This window comes from Cynocephalus volans, chromosome X (genome assembly GCF_027409185.1).
Source record: "Cynocephalus volans isolate mCynVol1 chromosome X, mCynVol1.pri, whole genome shotgun sequence".
Lineage (NCBI taxonomy): Eukaryota > Metazoa > Chordata > Mammalia > Dermoptera > Cynocephalidae > Cynocephalus > Cynocephalus volans.
In genome coordinates, this window is record NC_084478.1 from 147,027,001 (window position 1) to 147,051,279 (window position 24,279).

A 24,279-nucleotide genomic window follows, 5' to 3' on the forward strand; every position below is an offset into this window, starting at 1 on the left:
TAGAATGATAACTGAATTCTGAAGATAGTTTTTAAGCTTCATTTTCACACTTAACTTTAAATCCCACCATTCTTTCATTCCTTCTCTTGTGTGGGTCCCCATAAACTTTGAGAAAAGACTGAAAAAGAGAAAGTAGCTCCATAAAAGAGAAAGGACGGACAAGTATCTTAGCAACAAAGAATAAAATGTACTAATTAAACTACTTGAAAGTGATTGCCTTAAGTCATTCCATATCATGAAAGTTTGGTTTCCTCAGCCAGGTTCCAAGATATTTGATGGAGTTATTCTGTTTAGGTTTCTTTTGTGTGCTTTGCAAATTAGCTACTGATTTAATGACTGTTTCAGCTTTTTTTCTGGGTAATGCCTCTCGCTAAGCTAAAACTGGTAAGAAAAATGAGGTGATTTTAAGATCTAGAGCCTTAGGAAAGTAAGGTAGAGATAAAATCTTTTTTTTTTTTTTTTTTTTTTTTTTTAGATAAAATCTTCTGTTGATGTTCTGCCCCATATTTCATATGTTAGCAGTTATCTTATTTTGAAATGTATGGATTTTTAATTAGTATAATTTTCAGTCAAGACCTAATTGGATTTTTTTTTAACTTTGAACTTAACTGATCCTGTTGCTGGCATGCATTAGGCACTCAAAAAATATTTTTTATGAACACATAATAACTGTACATATTTATGGGGTGCAGAGTGATGTTTCGATACATGTATACAATGTGTGATGATCAAATCAAGGTAATTAGCATATCCACATCTCAAACATTTATAAATAAGTATCTTAGGTAATTCAACATTGACTTAGTGTTTAGAAATAATTATCAGAAACATGAAAACAAACCTGACTTCAATATTTTAAATTTCAGTTGCTGCCACCTCCCATTCGTACTTCCATCAGCAGCCTTCATCAAATCAAACAGGTAAGACTTTCAAAACTGACAACTGTTCATTACAAAATGTAAATTTTATTTTTCTTTAAAAAAATACCTATGTTTCAATAATTCTAAGTGAGGTCATGTGTAACTAAGTTTTTAATTTCAGGAATGTTTCTTTAAACAAAACAAAACTCAGGAGCCCTCAATTTATTTGGCTTATTAACTATTTTAATAAATTGATAGTTTCCAGAAATATGGCATACTCTTATACCTTGTGTTGGGCTCTTTTACCTGCTCAGAATCCTGAAGGCTATGCCAATTTTCAGGCTATAGCTCAGACCCTTCAAACCTATTGTACAGATTGGGTCACAGACCCCTCAAATGGCAGGCTGGGTCACCAAGACCCCTCACGTGCTGGCTGGGTCACCAGACTCCTCACATGCCAGGCTGGGTCATAGATCCCTCACATACAGGTTGTGAGCTAGGTAATTGGGAAGGATCCCAGGAACCGTTTACAGAGTTGACATGTTCATTGCAACGTGAGCTCAGTCCTCAGCTTTCTCAGCAGCAGCAGCCTCCAGCAGCAGCGGTGGTGGCCTCCTGGAGCATCTCAGGGGCCCTGGCAGCAACAGCTTGCAGCAACAGCCTCCAGCAGCAGTAGTGGCTTCCCTGTAGCCCCCCTGCAGCATCCTGGGGCCGGGGGTGGGGGTGGGGGAGACTGTGGATCAGAGCCATTGGTCCTTTATACTTAAGTCCAATAACCCAGGACACTGGGTGTGAGTCAGACAACCCAGGGAAACCTAGGTGCACGTGCACAGTTATCATTTACATCAAATGCTTGGCAAGATTCTGAACATCTGAGGGACCCTGACCATTTACCTTCACTTTCCCTACACCTTGAATTTAGCTTCTTCCAGGGATCTCAAAGAAGAATGCTGTGTATAAAAATTAATTTTCAAATTCACAATAACCAAGTTTTCATGTTTTTTTTTAAATGCTTAGATGAAAAATTGTTATTTTGACAGATAAAATGGCCCTTATGCTATCATTTTGTGTTTACTTCTTAGAGACCTGAGTTCAGGGACACACTGTATGTACCTCACTGGTTTATGTTTTTTTTGTGTATATATATGTGTGTATGTGTGTACATACATGTACTCGGTAGCACAAGCCTTATACAGGATCAAACATTTTAATTATCCAAGGATTAGCTACAGAACTCAAAAGATCAAATCACCAGTTCACCACAGGTGGTAGGAAGTTTTTGACCCAGCTGCAAGGGGGCTTAACAGTTATGAAGTACTTATTCACTTGCCCTATAATAGTTATTTTACACCTGTGTTCTCATTTTATCTCACAACAACCATATAAGGTCAGAAACTAAAGAGGAGAAATTTAGTCATTTACCCAGTGTCCAGAGGTGGTGAATGTCAGAGCCAAGATTTAGCCCCAAATTACTGGATTCTTTTCCAGCTCCCGGTTCCTGCCTCACTGGCGCAAAACCCACAGTAGTTATCTTGTAACCTTGGTTGTTAGTCCTCCAAGTCTTGGGGCCTTTCTCTTTTTCCCTCTCACCCCCACACCATGGCTTCTCTAAGGTCAGCTTATCATCCCCTAGCAAGAAAGTAAACATTATTTTACTTTTTAGTAGATAAAGCTTTATTTTACTATTTGTCTTTGTATGTAGCTATTTTAGAAATTCTTAAAGAATGAAAGAACTTCAAACTTGTAGTTACAGTGACCTCTGGTTTATCTGTGCAATTTCTCTCTTTGCTTCCCCTAAATTAAATCAAATATTTGAAAGTTGGTTACATGTTGTTATTTTATCATGAAACTTGAAAAAAAGGCTAATTTAACTGGTTAGTAATATAAGTTGTGAAGCAGCTTATTTCCATAATGACAGAATATATATTATAAGTATTTAAAATGAAACAAGCAGAAAATGAGTGAGATGGGAAAATATAAATAACATTAACTTTCAATTGGAGTACTGGTTGAATAGAAAATTAAGACTTATTTTCAGCAGTTTAACGGTCTGATAGGTATCTTAAGTTGCATATTTCTTTATGTGTAGTCTTTAAGCATACCTTTTAAGTACAAAACAGAAATGTCTGGTTGTCTCCCTATTACATTCTGAACTTTCACTTCAACAACATTAATAAGGGAATTTATTTCATTTTATTTTATTTTCCAGTAAAATGGAGGAAGTAGTAGTAGCTATCTCATAGGATTGTTGTGAGGAGAAAAGGAATTAATATATGCATAGTGCCTGGCACATTGTGTTAAAAACTTTTTAAATGAAAAATTTAAAACATGTATAAAATAGAACCTACATGTACTCAACACCCAGCTTTAACAATTGCTCACATTTTGTACATCATTTTTCATGTATCCCCTTCTATTTTGCGGGGGAGGGAGAGGGTGCTTTAAAGTAAATCCCTGACATATCTTTTTATCCAAGTTTATGGGTATTAGAAGGGCTTTTTAAAAATATATATACATAATCACAAAGATATCATTAACCTGTAGCAAATAACCTGTAACAAATTATTTCTTAATCTCATCTAAGTCCATGTTAAGTTTTTTTGATTCTCAAAAATGCCTTTTTTACTAATTCAAACACGATCCAAACTTGACATTTGATCGATATATTTCTTAAATCTCTTTTATTTAAACAGTCTTCTCCTCCTGTTTTTGTTCCATGCCACTTATTTACTGAAGAAACCAGGCCATTTGTCCTGTAGAATGTCCCACATTCTGAGTTTGCTTCGATATTGTGTTAATATGTTCTTTCATTTCCTGTACTTCTTGTAAACTGATTTGATGATGTTTGCTTTTATTTTTAAATAATCACACAGCCCCAAGTAAGTGTTAGGTTCTGGGTCAACATTTAAGTAAGTGTATGGTTTAAGTTGTACCTTTCCTATTAGGCAGTCAATGGACAATTTCTTCTTGGCTGTGGCTGTTGGCTGTTTTCTAAGTATTAGAGAGCTTGAAAACATCAAGCTGGAAGTGAATTTTCTAAATACATAATAATTATTCTTAAATATTCAGGAAGTATTCTTTTTGTGTAATTTTCCTTTTCTAATAATAGCTGAGCTTGTATTTCAAGAGATTTGAAAGCATTCAGTCTGTAGTTCCCTATCTCCCAAAGCCCTAAACATAAATAAGTGCCTTGCAGAAATAATTTGTGTATTAGTTTGCTCAGGCTGCTGTAACAAAGTGCCACACACTGGATGGCTTAAACAACAAAAATGTATTGTCTCACAGTTCTGGGGGTTAGAAGTCTGAAAGGAAAGTGTGGACAGTGTTGGTTCCTTCTGAGGGCAGTTAGGGAAAGAGCTGTTCTAGGCCTCTCTCTTTGGCTTGTAGATGGCCACCTTCATGTTCACATGGAGTTCTCTCTGCATACGTGTCAATCTCCACTTTCTATAAGGACATCAGTCATATTGGATCAGGGCCTACCCTAATGACCTCATCCTAACTTCTGCAAAGACCCTATCTTCAGATAAGGTTACACTCTGAAGCACTGGGGGTTAGGACTTCAGCATATGAATTTGGGGAGACACTGTTGAACCCATAACAATTTGCTTACAGTATTTTTTTATAAAACTTTATTTTCTGACTTCTTAATAGGACATAAGATCATTAGCACCCAGTAAGAGCTTGACTTTCTCTACATTGTCTTAAGTAAAATCAGTTAAAAAATTATCTTCTTACACACTACCTCTGCATTTCTAGCATCCTTTGTATTCATAGCTTCACTAACGTAAACTTTAGTAACACATATTACAATTTTCTTTCTATCTTACCTGTACTGTATAAATCAAATCAGTGTTAGACACAAATATAAGGGAACTTTATGAGATAAAGCCATTTAAAACAGATTATATACCAGCTGGAGTACAGGTTGTCATTATGATAGGCACAATTTAGATATCATCTGTGTCTGTGAACTTCTGGCCAGGTTTTACAGTTAGTGTACTCTGGAATGTGTTACCATTTTCTAGTCTAGTAAAGCATTGAAATTAGATGTTTGTGATATGTTTTTGAGTTTTCCTTGTAATCTAATAAGTGTCCAGTCTTTTTCATGAAGAGAAGTTCTTGAAGGGAACAGCCTAGCTTATTTTAAAAGAAATTTAATCGGGTCTTAGTTTACAAGTTGTTTCATTCTTTCAACAAGCATTTATTGAGCACTGTGCAGGCACTCAACAGCTAAAATATTTCAGACATAGTCCCCTTCAGAGAGCAAAGGTTGGTAACATACTATTCCCATTTTTACCTTGCATACCAAAATATTGAAAGCTAACTTTGAATGCTCAAGTGCAGCAACTCTCCTTAACCTAGATTTCTAGTATACAGTACACTTGGCCCCTGACAGTTAACATGGCTCTTGAGCTTTTATCCTCATTTTAACAATCTTGTTTTATCAGAAGCCATCTCAAATCTACTTTGGAAATAGGCAAGACATAAATGAAAAAAGTCAACCCCCTTTTACTAGCAACCCTTAATAGCTGATGTTGGCCAATGCTCTGACTTTCAATGGGAGGAATATTAAGCAAAATTCTGTCCCAGTTCCAGGAAAACTTGCTCCTTACTTGTTGACTGAATGAATTACAAAATACTTTGAACTTCTCATTAGAGGAAAACATCTTCATAAATATTAAATGGAAGAACTATACTAACAATTACATTTTGCTGAAAAGATATTTACCATTATTCCATTATTTTAAAAGACTGATTATCTTTACAAACTACCTTTCCCAGTTTCCCTCATTTTCCATAATGGTATCAAAATAGTGACAGTCACACAGTTTTAAGACTCAAAGCTCTAGCTTCATCTTCAGTTCTTCCTTATTTTTCTACTTTATCCAATTAGGCCTCTAATCCTGTTAATTTTTCCTTGACAACATCCTCTCTGTCCTCACTTCTACTTCCTTCTTCTGTCCCTTGGGTCTAGATTACTGAAATAATATTCTAATAGATTTCCTATCTCTCCCAGTTTAATCTGACTTCCGCAATCAACACCGAGACAACTTTTCTAAAATGTTATTTTCACCTTTTCTCTCCTACACAAAAAGTTATAATCGTTTCCCATTACCTACTGAATAATCATAAGAATAGCTAATATGTATTGAGCATTTACTATATGCTAGCCACTATGATGAGAACTGTATAACCACTCCATTATCCTCATTATTATCATCATCTTCATATGGATGAAGAAACTGAAGCTCATGATTCCTCACTTGCCTAAGGTTGCACAGGTAGTAAGTTACAGAGCTGGGATTCGACTCAGTTCTATTTGGCTCCAAAGCCTGTAGTCCTAACAACTATGCTACTCTGCCCAAACTGTTAAGTTCAAACTCTTCAACCATTTAAGACCCTATCTTAAATAATTTGTCTTAAATAATCTCATCCAGATCTTTGAAGCCCTAGGTCAAATTTTAATTCTTTCACACAACTCTATTCTATTATGGACTACCCAAAACATTTATTGTTTATACTATAGACGACAACCTTTAAAGTCTTTTGATCACACTGCATCAGTAAAAAAGGTTTGAGCATATGCCTTCAGTATATGTATACAGTATTTACTTTTATACTTTGGACGTGTGCCACTGTGCTAGTCTATTATTTTATCCAGCTCCTTGATAGCTCAGAGTAGCTCAGCATTGTATTTTCGCAGTAATGTGGCAGATGATAAGCTGTGCTAGGAATGGCACAAGTTTCACCTTTGCCATTTTCCTAATATTTGCTTCAATTTGCACTACTAGTAGTATCTTCTGTCTAAGGTTTCTTTGTAGGAATCTTACTAAGACACTTATACATTCTGAGGAGATTGGTTTAGTTAAAACTAGATAATATATTCATGTATCTACCTAACTTCACACAGATAAACTGCAATTACTTGTAATCAGGTAAATGCCCAAAATGCTTTTCTCTCATAAGATCTCTGGAACCTATGGGCTGAGTGAGGGCACCTGTGTCAATCTGTACATGTAATATCAGTAAGCCTTCATTTATTACTGTCTTAGTATACACACCCCCCCCACACACACACACACACACTTCAAAAAGTTTGTGGAAAAATGAAATTCAAAAATAGTACGAATCTTTCTATGAATTTTTTGGAGACCCCTTGCATGTGTATGTGTGTGTATTTTTTATATCTATATCTATATCTATATATCTATATATAATTTCTATTTTTTCTTTCTGTTTCTCAGTGGATCACCTCGTGCACCCCCTAGGCTATGTTCATTCTCACTTTGGAGAGCACCAACTTCACGTATATAAATGTTGGCTCTCAAGTACTACTTGAAGCTTCTTTAGGGAAGGCTCATCTGCTTATTTCATGTTCCCAACAATATTTAATACCATATTTGCCCCACACTATACTAGATACTTTATTATGTATGGAATATGTTTTTAAGAATACCAGGATATGTTTCGACTGTGGTTTTTTGTTTTGTTTTGTTTTTTTAATTATTTTACCTATTTTGAAGAGTACAATTAGTGGCATTAAGTACATTCACAATATCGGGCAGCCATCACCACTCTCCATTTCCAGAACTTTTTCATCATTCCAAACAGAAACTGTACCCATTAAACTATAACTCCCCATTCTCACTACCTGTATCCTACTTTCTGTCCTTATGAATTTGACTATTCTAGGTACATCATATATATGGAATCATAAAATATTTGACCTTTCGTATCTGGCTTATTGCACTTAGCATAATGTTTTCAAGATTCATCCATGTTGTGTTATGTGTCAGAACTTCATTTCTTTTTATGGCTGAATAATATTCCATTGTATGGCTATACCACATTTTTTATCCATCTGTTGATGAACACTTGCGTTGTTTCCACCTTTTAGCTATTGTGAATAATGCTGCTATGAACATTGGTGTACAAGTATCCATTTGAATACCTGCTTTCAGTTCTTTTGGGTGTATACCTGGAAGTGAAATTGATGGACTATTTGGTAATTCTATGTTAAAATTTTTGAGGAACTACCAAATAGTTTTCCCCAGAGTCTGCACCATTTTTTGTTCCCTCCAACAATATCCAGGGGTTCCAGTTTCTCCATATTCTTGCCAACACTTGTTGTTTTCCATTATTTAAAAATAATAGCTATCTTGATGGGTGTGAAGGGGTGTCTCATTGTGGTTTTGGTTTGCATTTCCTTAATGACTAATGATGTTAATAATCTTTTCATGTGCTTTTTGGCCATTTATGTACCTTCTTTGGAGAAACATTTATTCAAGTCCTTTGCCCATACTTTAATTGGGTTTTGTTGTCATTGTTGTTGTTGTCATTGAGTTGTAGGAGTTCTTTATATATTCTGGATATTAACCCCTTATCAGATACATGATTTGAAAAATATCTTCTCCAATTCTCTGGTTGTCTTTTCACTTTCTTGATAGTGTCTTTTGATGTACAAACATTTTTAAAAATTTTGATGAAGACCAATTTATCTATTTTTTCTCTTGCTGCCTGTGCTTTTGGTATCATGTCCAAGAAATCATTGCCAAATCCAACATCATGAAGACTTAACCTATGTTTTCTTCTAAGAGTTTTATAGTTTTAGCTCTTAAGGTTAGGTCTTTGATTCATTTTTAGTTAATCTTTACATATGGTATAAGGAAAGGGTTCAACTTTATTCTTTTACATGTGGAAATCCAGTTGTACCAACATTACTTGTTGAAAAGACTGTCCTCTCCCCATTGAATGGTCTTGGCATCCTTTTCAAAAATCATTTGACCATATATGTGAGGGTTTATTTCTGGGCTCTCTATTCTATTCCATTGCTCTATATGTCTGTTCTTATGCCAATACCATACTGTTTTGATTACTATAGCTTTGTAGGAAGTTTCAAAATCAGGAAGTGTGAGTCCTCCAACTTTGTCCTTCTTTTAAGATTGTTTTGGATACTTGGGGCCCTTTGATATTTTACATGAATTTTAGGATGGGTTTTCTATTTCTGCAAAAAATGCCATTAGGATTTTGGCAGGGGTTGCATTGCATTTGTAGATCACCTTAGGTAGAATTGTCATCTTAATAATAATTAAGTGTTCCAATCCATGAACATGGATATCTTTCCATGTATGGTTCATTCTTAAAAGTAACTATTTATGTGAAAGGGATACTTGCATATAATAGAAAAGTCAAAATATACTAAAGTACAATGAAAGAAAGAGCAGTATACTTCAAATTTCACTACTCATTGATAACCACTGTTAATTTTTGGGGGAACGTCCTTCTGAACACCTCTTACAATTTTTTCATAAATATTTGTCAAATCCATTTTTTCCCACTTAATATGTCATACCTATTTTTTTATGACAATAGCTAGATTTAAATCATGTTTTTACCATCATTTACTTAAGCAAACTCATACTGATATAAGACTTCAAAAAGTTTATGAAAAAATGGATTTAAAAGATAAAAAAAAATACGTGTATAAACTTTCTCAAAATAAGCCTCATCATGTTCAAGACACTTTTGTAAGTGATGAGAACAACCATTTAGTCCATCGCTAAAGAACTGAGGGTCATGGGAATTTAACCATGTCAATGCAGTCTTTTTTACATTATTAACTGAGGAAAAATGGGTGCCATTTAAAGATTTTTTAAGAGTAGGAAACAAAAAGAAGTCAGAAGGAGCCAAATCAGGACTGTAAGGTGGATGCCAAGTGATTTTCTATTGAAACTCTCACAAAATTGTCCTTGTTTGATGCAGGAGCATTATTGTAGTTAAGAAGGACTCTCTGGTGAAGCTTTCCCAGGCATTTTTTTGCTAAAGCTTTGGCTAATTTTCTGAAAATACTCTCGTAATAAGTGGATATTAGCATTCTTTGGCCCTCCAGAAAGTCAACAAGCAAAATGCCTTGAGTGTTCCAAAAAACGGCGGCCATGACCTTTGCTCTTGATCATCCCCTTTTGCTTTGACTGGACCACTTCCACCTCTTGGTAGCCATGGCTTCGATTGTGCTTTGTCTTCAGGATTATGCTGGTAAAGCCATGTTTTATCTCCTGTTATCATTCTTCAAAGAAATGCTTCAGAGTCTTGATCCCACTTGTTTGACATTTCCATTGAAAGCTCTGCTCTTGTCTGCAGCTGATCTGGGCACAGCAATCGGCCCCCATTGAGCGGAAAGCTTGCTCAACTTCAATTTTTTGGTCAGAATAGTGTAAGCTGAACCAATTAAGATGTCTATGATGTTGGCTACTGTTTCTGCTTTTAATCACCTGTACTTTTCAATTACGGCATGAGCAAGATTAATTTTTTCCTTACAAATTGGTGAGGATGGTCTGCTGCTGTGGGCTTCCTCTTCAAAATTGTCTTGTCTCTCCTTAAAACAAATTCTGTATCCATCAGTGATTTCATCATTCTTCCACCCAAGCTTCCCCATAAATTTGATATTTGTTCTTACTTCAATTTTAGCGGAACTCATATTCCTCTGATAGGATCTCTTTTCACGCTGATGTGTTATCCATCTTAGTGCCTCAAACTAGATCCTGTTCAGAAACGTTATAACAAGTTAGTATGAGTTTATTTTGGTGCAAAAATTTTTGAAATCCATGCAAATCTTTTTTCATAATATGCATTTTCCACGAGCCTTTCCATGAGCCTTTCAAAAATGCCTTTAGTAGACATTTAGTTTGTTTTGAACTGTGAGTATTTTTTCAATATCATAGTATTAATAGTAGAGGAAATTATACAATTTTGAGTGTTTGATGTTTTCTCTTGAATACAGAAAGGTACCAAGTTTTTCATCTAATCACTTCCTTTGTATCTGATGTACTGTAATGCATGTGTATTAGATCTTTGCTGAAATATTTTTGTGCAGCAATGAAGCGTAGAGAACCATATATTTATTTAGAAATTCATTTCTATTCTAGCTCCTTTATAGCTTAGTTAATAATAACACAGGAACATCCAAATGAAATCAAACTTTGTAAAACCATAGGAACTGGGTATTCAATTTATTCTCATTTTCCCACCTTTCAGGAAGAAAGCGTGGATTTAATAAAGAAGCAACACATGAATGGTGAGTACTGCACTTTGAATTACTATTCTGATAATTTGTATATTCAATCGTATCTTTTCTTTCAGATAGGGTAACTGCAGTACTGATTTCTTTTCTTTCATAGGGTAGTACAAACTGCAATACACATAAGTCAATCTTGGGAAGAAAGTTTGAACCTGGTATGGTATTAACACTTCAATTTTGTAGAAAATTTCAAATTTTTATATTTTTGCAGTGTTGGCATTACCTAGTTTTGCTGTAATTTCTAGAAACTTAAGCTCTCATTTGAAACTAAAATTGTATCTGCTGCATAAGTAATTTTTGATTGCTCCTAAGAAAGTTTATGATTTACCCATAAAAATAATTATCATTGTTTGAAAGTGGGGTTCAATGTAAATAGTTGTGTGATACAAAACCATGGCTGTTTTGGATTAGCTTCCTTTCTGTCCTAGTAGGCCTAAAAAAAGCTCAGTTGTGCTGGTTAAAATGCTTAGATTACAGAACAATAAGTGATTTCACTCCCTTCTACATAATTTATTAACTATATATGAGAGTTTCAAAGCACAGATGAAAAATATTGCTTCTTTATGCCTGTAACACACATACTCCCACTAACATTTTAACATACAACCTTTAATTTAAGCATATTTAGATTTAGTTACATCCCTCATTAACATTTGTTTAATGTCTCTGTACACATTATGGTTATTTAGTTGTGGTAATTGAATGATGTTTGCTGTTCTTTTCCATGGACATCTCAGATAACGACAAAATAAGAATTCAGCTGAAATTTGAGTAGGAGATATTCTGGTTAATGTCACTTTCCAGATTTGGGAGTTATTAGATAAGGAAATGGATCATCAGCAGAAGCAATGACATCTTATTTTCCTTTCAGCCCTGAGTGCCTTAAATGGGTGTCTATCCCTGAGGAATGAGTAGATAACCTCTGGAGACTGTCACTTTTCATGCTTTGGTGCAAATACAATTTATAGATGCCACTGGAGTTCCTTCACTGGCCCAATTCTAATTACTTTAGGTGTTGGCATGAGTGAGCGAGTAAGAGAATCTGTGATTATGTTAGGAGGAAGGCAACATGTAACATACAAGTTTAACTTGGCTTGTGTTTTGGAAAAGAAAAGAGCAGATTTTGCCCACATAAAATGTATAAACATTTTTCATAGATGTAGTTATTCCTGCCGTCCCATTTGTATCTTAGTTCTAGCCAAATTCTTTTTGGTTCTTTCATAGACATAATATTGTAGATTTAATAACAAAGCACAGGTCAAACTCAAAGAGAAAAGTTTAAATTTAGGGTTTGTGTATATAGTACGTATTGCTCTGTACAGATATTGAGTACTCACAATCTAAGTCTTTCTGGGGTGCTAGGAAGCCCCTCAAACACCATATAGCTCTTTTCTCCAAAAGGCAAAGGGTGCCTTTGCTTCTTGAAGTGAGTCTTGGGTTCCCCGCTTACTTTAGGATGGTGAGAGTTCCCCATGCAACAGTTATTCCCTAAGTATTTGATTAGTAAGTGGTCAGGGCTACAATTGTACACTACTTTCTGCTTGCACAGAATGACAACGATGTAGAGAAACCATCCTCTCTAAGGTGCATTGATTTAACTCCAGTATCCTCAGTGGCTTCTTCTGGCAGGGGGATTGGGAAGGTAAGAAAGGAGTGCCTATAAGCCTATGTACCTTGAAGTATTTATGAAACATTTGTGGTTACCCACTTAAATCTTTTGGGGGATATATTTTACCATAGTATATCTGATTCTAAGTAACAGTTTTCCTGTCTTTTTCATTTCTTAAAGTATTATTTACATATAATAAAATCCACCCACTTTTAAGTGTATGGTTAGATTAATTTTAGTAATTTTGTTATAATCCTGTAACCACAACCATAATCAGGATATAGAAGAGTTCCCACACTCTCCTGCCTCACCCCTGCCCACCCTGAGAAACCACTGACCTGCTTTCTGAGAAAAATGGCAGTTTTAAATCCTCTATTCCAATTTGGTTCTAGCAATGTTTTTCTCCATCATTACAAACTTGTGTGAATTGCACCAGTTTGCCTCGAAGTACTATTCCCAGTCCTTTGCTACAATTTTCGATGTAAGTTCATGTTACATGAAAATACCAAATTGCTTATAAAATAAGAATTTTAGACACATGAAAGAAGTTATAACTCCAGGTTTTGTGACAAAGAAGTGATTTCTTTTCAGTGAAATTAAAATGTCATTGTTTGAGTTTATCCTTTTGTATACTGAAAAAAATCAAGTAACTAAGAACATATGAGATCATGTGAAGAATTAAGTAATTCATTAACCCTGCTTGAACATAATCTTCCTCTGACCAAGCTTGTTGATAAGGATCAGAGCTATCTCTAAAACTTTAAACAACTCCATTCATGATTCTCACCTTGATTCAAGGTAAGTCCTAGCCAGGACTGCAGGTCCTTTTAGACTGTAAGACTCAAAATCCTGAACCCTTGTCAATTAGAAGACGGTTTGCTCTTGAGACATTCCTGTTTTACCCTCATTTAGAGAAAAGCAATAAAACGATGTGATGTCATATAGTGTACATACAGAGTCCTCTTTTAGTGTACATCCTTAGATCTGTTATAATGAAATAGTCATTGCTAATTTAGTTCAAAAATTTTATTGTAATGATCATGATGATTTTATTTTAGAAGAAGCCAAAACCGTAGCAACATTGTTAGACCAAGTATCCTTGGAGAATTAAAAAGAAAAGGTACTTTTATCTACCAGCAGAAAAAAATATAATTTTAAATTATTTTTATAAAATATTTAAAATCAAGTGTTATAAAAAATTCATTTTAAAAGGATTTTATTTAAAATATGTTTGATAAGTTACTAGAGGCCTTTTATTTTACCCAAATGGAAATATGTAGAAAGACACTTTGAAAACTATAAATAAATGCTATATAAATGTGAATTGAGTAATTTAATTCTAGTTCAGTCTGCTATTATGATTTTCATTATATACATGTAATTCACCAAACTAGCTGCCTTAGATACTTTCAGAAACAAGGTAGGGAATGAATTAATGAATGAACAAATAAATAAAGTGAGTCAATCATCAAGTATTTTTTGCTGAATCTCAACCCCTGTCTCACCACCACACACACACATTGATATCATATGAATAAGTGGGAACAAATTAGATCTACTTACAACACTAAAAATATACATGTAGTTGTGTGTTCTTTGATGTTTAGCTCTTTATGGGGGTTATTTTTGGTTAAATATATGGAAAGTGACCCACCTACTCAATATTAAAAGGGTAGTGGAAAGAACGGAAGTTTTTTTTTTTTAAAACTCCCACGATCCTGGATCCCACTTTTCCATTCTACCTCACTAAGCTATGCTTTTTTTCCTTTTTAAATACTGCTATTGAATTCTATATTTAGTCCAAAGTTTAACTACAATGGGGAGGGGAAATAAGTAAATAGAAAAGGAGATTAAACTTAAAATGTGTATTTGTGAAAAATCCATTAAGATAGAAAAGAGAAAGAAGAAGAACAAAACTATAAAGGAAAGAAATTAAAATATACTTCAATGTTCCATGTATTTTGGATTAATTAATGGAATCTTCCTAACAACTTATGTAACTCAGCAAGCACTTTTTATATTCTAAAACTAAGACTAAATAAATTCTGGAAAACACTCTTTTCCAAACTAAGCACGTTGTTTTATGAAGATGCATCAGTGACTTAGCTTAGGTGTTCTTTTGCCTATGCTGTGAAGTTTGGGCTAGTGTTGAAAAAATATTCAAGTTTATCAGTAGTTTAAGAGCTGTTAGGAAGTTGGGGTCATCTGAGTATTTAAAATAAAGTATGCTTAAATTGAAGATAGTGTTTTACTAAATTAAAATAGTTCTCCTTTGCAGACATTTATACATAAATTATTTAATTACATTGAAAGTGCCTGGAATTTTGTTAGACTTTATTATCTAAAAATTTGTTTTTATAGTTCAATTGTGGCATTTTAGACTTGGGTTCTAGCCAGTATCTTAGTAGATGTGACATGTCTCACACAAGCCTGCACCTGGTTTTCAGCTGCTCTAGAGGATGACTACCTTATTTTTTTGAGGTATCCCTAACAGAACTCCAAAGTAAATTCTGTGTACACCACATAGACTATATTTTACATCAGACCCTATACAAGCATACCCTATACAAATTTGGTAAAAGTTCATCTGGTCATCTTTGGCCAAATGCAATAACAGATAAACAGAAATCTAAGTTTATTTATATACTTTGGAATATGAATATTCATTTCATAAACAACAAACTGTGTCTAATTTGAAGACCATTAATACAAATGAAATGTGGGGAAAGACGGTATTGAAATAAAAAAGAGGTCCTGGGGGGGAGGATAAAAAGAATGAGGACTCTGTAAAGTGGAGGAGAGTGTGAAATAGAGAAAAGTTTCCAAGTGTATGAAGGCATATCTCAATGGTGATAGGCAGCCGTTACTAGGAGTCACTAGCAGTTACTAGCAATTACTAGCATTTATTAGGAATAAGCAAGAGCAAATAAGGCTGCAAGTGGGGATTCTAAGAAATCTGCAGAAATTGGGCAGCTGTAAATATCATTTTACAAGTAGTGCTGATTTTAGCAAAGAAAAATTAAATTTTCTTTTGTGGGGAATTTGTATTAATATGTTGTGTTTTTAACTTAAATGAAAAAGGAGAGATGAGTAGGTTTTCCATACTGATGTAAGTGTAATCTGGCAAGGGACAGGATACCAAACTTCTTTTGAACTTAACGAACCATAATTATACTCCTAAGGAAGTCTGTGGATTCTCTATCTTTAGGGATATTTGTTATGATGACCTTAGTGTTTTATCATTCAAATATATTCGACTCTAGAAGTTATGGGCTTGAACATCAGTTTTTCTTGTCCATACATAGTTATTGTATGACTGTGAAACATTGTACAGATTTTAAAATTTAGTTCAAGGCAAAGATTATAGCAATGCAGTTTTTTGAGATTAGATATTTCTCTTTAATCTTTTTTTTTTTATTTTAATCTGTTTTATTCCAATGGAAAACAGGCATAAAAATGTTTACCACATTTATGAAAAACAAAGCATTGCTTAGATTTAAAATAATATATATAGTCATCTGTAAAATGCCTCTAGATTGATTCCACATTGTCTTCTACCATTTCAGATTCCCATAATTATCCCAAAGAGAAATCACTAGAGACTAGAACTTTTTTAAATTTTTTTTTCACAGCAGCCCTCTAAGGTATTACTTTTCCCCCATTTTTTTTCCCCTTAATTTTATTTTGTCGATATACAATGTGGTTGATTATTGTGGCCCATTACCGAAACCTCCCTCCCTCCTCCCTCTCCCCCCTCCCACCCAACAATGTCCTTTCTGTTTGCTTGTCGTATCAATTTCAAGGAATTGTAGTTGTTATGTCTTCTTCCCCCACTCCCCGGTTTGTGTGTGTGTGTGTGTGTGTGTGTGAATTTATTTATTTACTTTTAGCTCCCACCAATAAGTGAGAACATATGGTATTTCTCTTTCTGTGCCTGACTTGTTTCACTTAATATAATTCTCTCAAGGTCCATCCATGTTGTCGCAAATGGCAGTATTTCATTCGTTTTTATAGCTGAGTAGTATTCCATTGTGTAGATATACCACATTTTCCATATCCACTCATCCAGTGATGGACATTTGGGCTGGTTCCAACTCTTGGCTATTGTAAAGAGTGCTGCAGTGAACATTGGGGAACAGGTATACCTTCGACTTGATGATTTCCATTCCTCTGGGTATATTCCCAGCAGTGGGATATCTGGGTCATATGGTAGATCTACCTGCAATTGTTTGAGGAACCTCCATACCATTTTCCATAGAGGCTGCAGCATTTTGCAGTCCCACCAACAATGTATGAGAGTTCCTTTTTCTCCGCAACCTCGCCAGCATTTATCGTTCAGAGTCTTTTGGATTTTAGCCATCCTAACTGGGGTGAGGTGGTATCTCAGTGTAGTTTTGATTTGCATTTCCCGGATGCTGAGTGATGTTGAGCATTTTTTTACATGTCTGTTGGCCATTTGTATATCTTCCTTAGAGAAATGCCTACTTAGCTCTTTTGCCCATTTTTTAATTGGGTTGCTTGTTTTCTTCTTGTAAAGTTGTTTGAGTTCCTTGTATATTCTGGATATTGATCCTTTGTCAGATGTATATTTTGCAAATATTTTCTCCCATTCTGTTGGTTGTCTTTTAACTCTTTTAATTGTTTCTTTTGCTGTGCAGAAGCTCTTTAGTTTGATATAATCCCATTTGTTAATTTTTCCTTTGGTTGCCCGTGCTTTTGGGGTCGTATTCATGAAGTCTGTGCCAGTCATATTTCCTGAAGTGTCTCTCCTATGTTTTCTTTAAGAAGTTTTATTGTTTCAGGGTGTATATTTAATTCTTTAATCCATTTTGAGTTGACTTTAGTGTATGGTGAAAGGTGTGGGTCTAGTTTCATTCTCCTGCATATGGATATCCAGTTCTCCCAGCACCATTTGCTAAAGAGGCAGTCTCTTCCCCAGTGTATAGGCTTGGTGCCTTTGTCAAAGATCAGATGGCTGTAGGTGTGTGGGTTGGATTCCCTATTCTATTCCATTGATCAGTGTGTCTGTTTTTATGCCAGAACCATACTGTTTTGGTTATTATAGCTTTGTAGTATAGTTTAAAGTCAGGTAGTGTTATGCCTCCAGCTTTATTTTTTTTGCTTAGCGTTGCTTTGGCTATGCGTGGTCTTTTGTTATTCCATATAAATGTCTGAATAGTTCTTTCCATTTCTGAGAAAAATGTCATTGGAATTTTGATGGGGATTGCATTGAATTTGTATATCACTTTGGGTAGTATGGACATTTTCACTATGTTGATTCTTCCAATCCAAGAGCATGGGATATCTTTCCATCTTCTTGTATCCTCTCTAATTTCTCTCAGCAGTGGTTTGTAGTTCTCATTATAGAGATTTTTCACCTCCTTGGTTAACTCAATTCCTAAGTATTTTATTTTTTTGGTGGCTATTGTAAATGGGCAGGCTTTCTTGATTTCTCTTTATGCATGTTCACTATTGGAGAATAGAAATGCTACTGATTTTTGTGTGTTGATTTTGTATCCTGCTACTGTGCTGAAATCATTTATCAACTCCAAGAGTTTTTTTGTAGAGGCTTTAGGCTGTTCGATATATAGGATCATGTCATCTGCAAACAGGGACAATTTGACTTCATCTTTTCCAATCTGGATGCCCTTTATTTCCTTCTCTTCTCTGATTGCTCTGGCTAGTACTTCCAACACTATGTTGAATAGGAGTGGTGAGAGTGGGCATCCTTGTCTAGTGCCTGTTCTTAAAGGAAAAGCTTTCAGCTTTTCCCCATTCAGGATGATATTGGCAGTGGGTTTGTCATATATGGCTTTAATTATGTTGAGATACTTTCCCTCTATACGTAACTTATAGAGGGTCTTTGTCATGAATGAGTGCTGAATTTTATCAAATGCTTTTTCAGCATCTATAGAGATGATCATATGGTCCTTGTGTTTGATTTTACTAATATTGTGTATCACATTTATTGATTTGCGTATGTTGAACCAACCTTGCATCCCTGGGATGAATCCCACTTGATTGTGGTGAATAATTTTACGTATGTGTTGCTGTATTCTGTTTGCTAGTATTTTAGTGAGGATTTTTGCATCTATATTCATCAAGGATAATGGCCTGTAGTTTTCTTTTTTGGTTATATCTTTACCTGGTTTTGGTATCAGGATGATGTTTGCTTCATAGAAAGAGTTCGGGAGATTTGCATCTGTTTCAGTCTTTTGGAATAGTTTGTAAAGAATCGGTGTCACTTCCTCTTTGAATGTTTGGTAAAATTCTGCTGTGAATCCATCTGGTCCTGGGCTTTTCTTTGTTGGGAGCTTTCTGATAACAGCTTCAATCTCCTTTATTGTTATTGATCTGTTCAGATTTTCTACATCTTCATGGCTCAGTTTTGGGAGCTTGTGTGTATCCAGAAATTTATCCATTTCCTCCAGATTTTCAAACTTGTTGGCGTATAGTTGTTTATAGTAGTCTCGAATGATTCCTTGTATTTCAGATGAATCAGTTGTAATATCACCTTTTTCATTTCTAATTTTTGTTATTTGAATCTTCTCTCTTCTTTTTTTTGTTAGCCATGCTAATGGTTTGTCAATTTTATTTATCTTTTCAAAAAACCAACTTTTTGATTCATTGATCTTTTGTATTGTTTTTTGGGTTTCAATTTCATTAAGTTCTACTCGGATTTTAATGATTTCTTTCCGTCTGCTAACTTTAGGTTTGTATTGTTCTTGTTTTTCTAGATCTTTAAGGTGAAGTGTTAGGTTGTTCACGTGCCATCTTTCCATTCTTCTGAGGTGAGCATTTAATGCAATAAATTTCCCCCTTAATACTGCTTTTGCAGTATCCCACAGGTTTTGGTATGATGTATCATTATTTTCATTAGTTTCAATAAATTTTTTGATTTCCTGCTTGATTTCTTCTTGGACCCATATGTCATTAAGTAGAATGCTGTTTAATTTCCATGTGTTTGTATAGTTTCCAGAATTTCGTTTGTTATTGATTTCTAGTTTTAATCCATTATGGTCTGAGAAAATACATGGGATAATTCCAATTTTGTTCAATTTCTTGAGACTTCATTTGTGACCTAATATGTGATCTACCCTGGAGAATGATCCATGTGCTGATGAGAAGAATGAATATTCTGAGGTTGTTGGATGGAATGTTCTGTAGATATCTGCCAAGTCCAATTGGTCTAGAATATTGTTTAGATCTTGTGTTTCTCTGCTGATTCTTTGCCTAGATGATCTGTCCAATATTGACAGTGGGGTGTTCAAGTCCCCTGCTATTATGGTATTAGTGTCTATTTCCTTCTTTAGGTCTAATAGAGTTTGTTTTATAAATCTGGCTGCTCCAACATTTGGTACGTACATATTTATGATTGTTACGTCTTCTTGATGGATCAGTCCTTTTATCATTATGTAGTGTCCCTCATTGTCTCTTTTTATGGTTTTTAGTTTAAAGTCTGCTTTGTCAGATATAAGAATAGCTACTCCAGCTCGTTTTTCTTTTCTGTTTGCATGGTAAATCTTTTTCCATCCTTTCACTCTTAGTCTATGTGAGTCTTTATGGGTGAGGTGGGTCTCTTGAAGGCAGCATATAGTTGGGTCCTGCTTTTTGATCCAGTCAGCCAGTCTGTGTCTTTTAATTGGGGAATTTAAGCCTTTAACATTAAGAGTTGTCATTGAAAGGTGTTGATTTATTCCTAGCATTTTATTGATTGTTGTTTGGTTGTCTTAGGTGTCTTTTGTTCCTTGCTTTCTGATTTACTGTTTGTTTTCTGTGTTTGTTGGTTCCTTAGGTTGTAGATAGCCTTTTTGTTTGTTCATTTTCTCTTCATGAATGCCATTTTTATTATACTAGTGGGTTTAGATTTTTCTTGGGTTTTTATGGCAGTGGTAGTTATTTTTCAGGAACCAAACCCAGTACTCCCTTGAGAATTTCTTGTAAGGGTGGTCGTGTGGTAGTGAGCTCCCGCAGTTTTTGTTTGTCTGAGAAATATACTATTTGCCCTTCATTTCAGAAGGATAGCCTTGCAGGGTAGAGTATTCTTGGCTGAAAATCTCTGTCTTTGAGTATTTTGAATATATCATCCCATTCCTTTCTGGCTTTTAGGGTTTGTGATGAAAAGTCTGATGTTAGCCTGATTGGGGCTCCCTTATAGGTGATTAGACGCTTCTCTCTTGCAGCTTTTAAGATTCTCTCTTTGTCTCTGAGTTTTGCCAATTTGACTATAACATGTCTTGGAGAAGACCTTTTTGGGTTGAATACATTTGGAGATCGTTGAGCTTCCTGGATCTGAAGATCTGTGATTTTTCCTATACCTGGGAAGTTTTCTGCCACTGTTTTGTTGAATATGTTTTCAATGCAATCTCCTTTTTCCTCCCCTTCTGGAATACCCATGACTCGGATATTTGAGTGTTTAAGGTTGTCTGATATCTCTCTCAGATTTTCTTCAATGCCTTTGATTCTTTTTTCTTTTTTTTTTTTTTTTGTCTGCTTGTGTTATTTCAAACAGTCTATCTTCAAGTTCAGAGGTTCTGTCTTCAACTTCCACAAGCCTGTTGGTTAAACTCTCCGTTGTGTTTATTTCGCTGAATAACTTCTTCAGTTCAACAAGTTCTGCTACATTTTTTTTCAGGACATTGATTTCCTTGTACATTTCCTCTTTCAGGTCCTGTATACTTTTCCTGGCTTCATCATTATGTCTAGCTGAGTTTTCTTGTATCTCATTCAGTTTCCTTAGAATTATCACTCGAAATTCCTTGTCAGACATTTCAAGGGCTTCTTGTTCTATAGGATCTAGAGCTTGAGATTTATTATCCTTTAGTGGTGTACTTTCTTGATTTTTCATATTTCTGGTATCTTTTCTTTGATGTTTATTCATTGTGGCAGGAGGTTTCACAGTCCACAGGTTTGACACTATTGGCTGACTAAGATGTTGCTGTGGTTGCCAATTTGGTATGGCTACCTCAGTGATTCCCTGTTCCGTGCACTCTGGCCTGGGCTGCTGGGATGCGCGGAGGCACTGCAGAGCGTGTGGTCTCTGCAGAGCTTCCCCTTCCCCTGCAGGATGTCTCCCTGCTCTGTGCGTGTTAGGCCAGGCTTGGGATGGAGCCGGGTGGCAGCAGTGAAGCCTACCTGCTGCTGGATTGCGTGGCGGTGGCCCCCCCACAGGGTGTGTGGACTCTACAGAGCTTCTCTCTCCCTTGGTGGATGACTCTGTGCTCTGTACACATTGGGCCGGGCTGCTGGATTGCGTGGCAGCACCATGGACCCTGTGGAGCTCCCACCTCCCCTGCCGGAAGTCTCCCCGCTCTGTGTGCACTGGGCCGGGCTGGGAATGAAGCCGGGTGGCAGCGGTGAAGCCTACCTGTTGGATCGCGCAGTGGTGGCCCGCAGGGCGTGTGGTCTCCGCGGAGCTTCTGCCTCTCCTGCTGGACGTCTTCCTGTCTCGGCTGCGGGTTGATTCACTTCCAGCTCCAGGGACGGGCGGGTGGGGGCAGGGGGGTCAGAAGCCAGGCACCGCTGCAGCCCGGGGTGACACATGCTGGCTCAGGCCTCCATGTTTCCACGTCTGCAGCTGCGACGCGGCTGCGGCCACCGGCGGGTCGCGCGCGCGGGTTGGGGGAAGATTCCTGGTTCTTGGCAGGGTAAAGACACCCTTTCCAAGCCGTTCCTTTGCGTCGATTCTGCTACAGCTGCGTCTGGCGCGGGCCTCAGGTTGCTTCTACTCATGGCGGAAAAGCGGCAGGCAGCTCTCCTCTTCCGCCATCTTGACCTCCACTGTAGTGTTGAGCAAAAGGCAGTTTCTCTTTAATCTTAAAAGTAGATTTGTTTTGTTCATTGTATGCTACAAAATAATTTATCTATTTAGTTTATTATGTATGTTTAGCAAAATAAAGATAGCAACAACCTAAAGGTTTAAAATAAGGAATGTGATTAAACTCATTAATCAGTCTTACTACATAGCTATATAAAATCATGTTGTAGAATTTAGTTAGTAACATAAGAAAACGATAATCATTAAAAACAAAAAGTATGTTCTCAGAATTCTGCATGGAAGAACTGCATAAAACAAAAAGTAGGTTAAATATAATTGGTATGTACAATACAAACCTGATTTTATTTTAAAAAACAGTCATGTATGCTCATATATTCAAAAATTACTGAAGAATGATTATCTCTGGTAATGGTGAATTAAATTTTTTTCGTTGTGTTTTTCTGTATTTTATAAATTAATTGCAATGAACAAGTATTACTTTTGTATAACAAACATGTTAAATAAAACATTTATACCTTGATGTGCTATTTTGTCATAGGGGAAATGGCACTTGAAGATCAGCCAAGACGGTTTTTCCAAAGCATGACCAACATGCTTTCTGATACTTCCCAACAGTTAGAAAAGGATGTACAGTGAGTATTAACATGAGGTTTTGGCCATTTTTCACTTGGTTTTTAAGTCTACTTTGGCTATTGTATGTATTCAGAAGTATGGTACACTATTAAATATTTTTAGAAGTTATAAAACTAATATCCCAAATGGTTACTATCAACTTTAGTTCTTTCCTCTATCATGTGTGTGAGACTTAATATATGATGGACACATTTTGGGGAGTGAGGTTTCAGCATTAGATTAAGAAGTATTAGAAAAATACACAAAAATGCACACTTTGAAAAAAGTCGTCTTCCCATTTTTCCTACCTTGGGTTTTGTCTGCTTCATTGGGTTTAGTATATTATTGGAAAGTATGTCTAAAAAAGCATGTTTTAATCATAAAAGTGGGAAATACAGGAATGGATTTTTATTTATTGTTACTGTTGGTTTTGTTGTACTGATCTTTTGAAACTGCTTTTGTGACTAGTGCCAGTTGTTTGCATCATGTATTTTGCATTCTTGTGTAGACAAAGCATAGTGCACAGAGAGATCTCTTGAATTCTGTTATCAGTGAGTGGCATTTTCTTCTCTTAGTCTATCTCAGATGGAAACAGTGGCAATGCTGGTTCTTCTTGTAATTCACCAGCTAAAATCAGCACTGTCACAAACACTCCTGTACGCCTCTGATTACTGGTTCTTCATTTATTCTAGTAGATGAACTTTCAACTAAGTGATTCACCCATCCCAAGACTTTCTCACCAATGGAGAAGCACACAGACACACACAGAGCAAATGAAGTTAGACCAGTAACAGAATTGTATGGTATAACTTAGACTATCTCCTGTTTATTTTTTTCTTAATTTTCTAAAATTTTATGTATTTACGGAAATTACATCTCTAATTCTTGTGGAGGCCCTTAAATTCAATGTAATAATATTTTCAAAGATGTTTTTCAAATGAGAACTATGTTGGCAGTACAGTAATACATCTTTAAGCTGCTAATGTCTAGAAAATGCTGTACCTTAACTTTTTAAAAAATAATTGAGAGCTCTATTTATTTATATGAATAAATAAATAAAATTAATAAATAAAACTATAAGTTCTGATGAAATGTAATTGTTCAATTAACCAACGAGATAAAATGATTTTAGAAAATTATCTACTTAATGTCCAAGCCAGTCCTTAATGATATTTTCAGTAATTGCTAATTTCCACTGGTAAGGAAAAGTCACCTATCAAAAGCAATTTTTAAAATTAAGCTAGTTATACAATACTGACCCAAGGATGGCGTATTTTGCACATGAATCTTTGGATGTTTAATTTGTTGGGAAGGAGTAGGTAGGGGAAGAGCAAGATAAATA

General features: G+C 35.6%; 1 protein-coding gene across 1 annotated transcript in view; it reads left to right on the forward strand.

Moving 5' to 3' along the window:
- Nucleotides 1–23,605, forward strand: part of LOC134368444 (P2R1A-PPP2R2A-interacting phosphatase regulator 1-like) — a 43,595-nt gene extending 19,990 nt beyond the window's left edge. The window contains exons 4-11 of the mRNA XM_063084920.1: nucleotides 867–920; nucleotides 10,896–10,939; nucleotides 11,039–11,093; nucleotides 12,488–12,580; nucleotides 12,940–13,028; nucleotides 13,606–13,667; nucleotides 22,864–22,952; nucleotides 23,513–23,605. Coding sequence (XP_062940990.1) covers nucleotides 867–920; nucleotides 10,896–10,939; nucleotides 11,039–11,093; nucleotides 12,488–12,580; nucleotides 12,940–13,028; nucleotides 13,606–13,667; nucleotides 22,864–22,952; nucleotides 23,513–23,605 — 579 coding nt within the window. The remainder of the gene's footprint in view (nucleotides 1–866; nucleotides 921–10,895; nucleotides 10,940–11,038; nucleotides 11,094–12,487; nucleotides 12,581–12,939; nucleotides 13,029–13,605; nucleotides 13,668–22,863; nucleotides 22,953–23,512) is intronic.
- The last annotated feature ends 674 nt before the right edge of the window (nucleotides 23,606–24,279 follow it).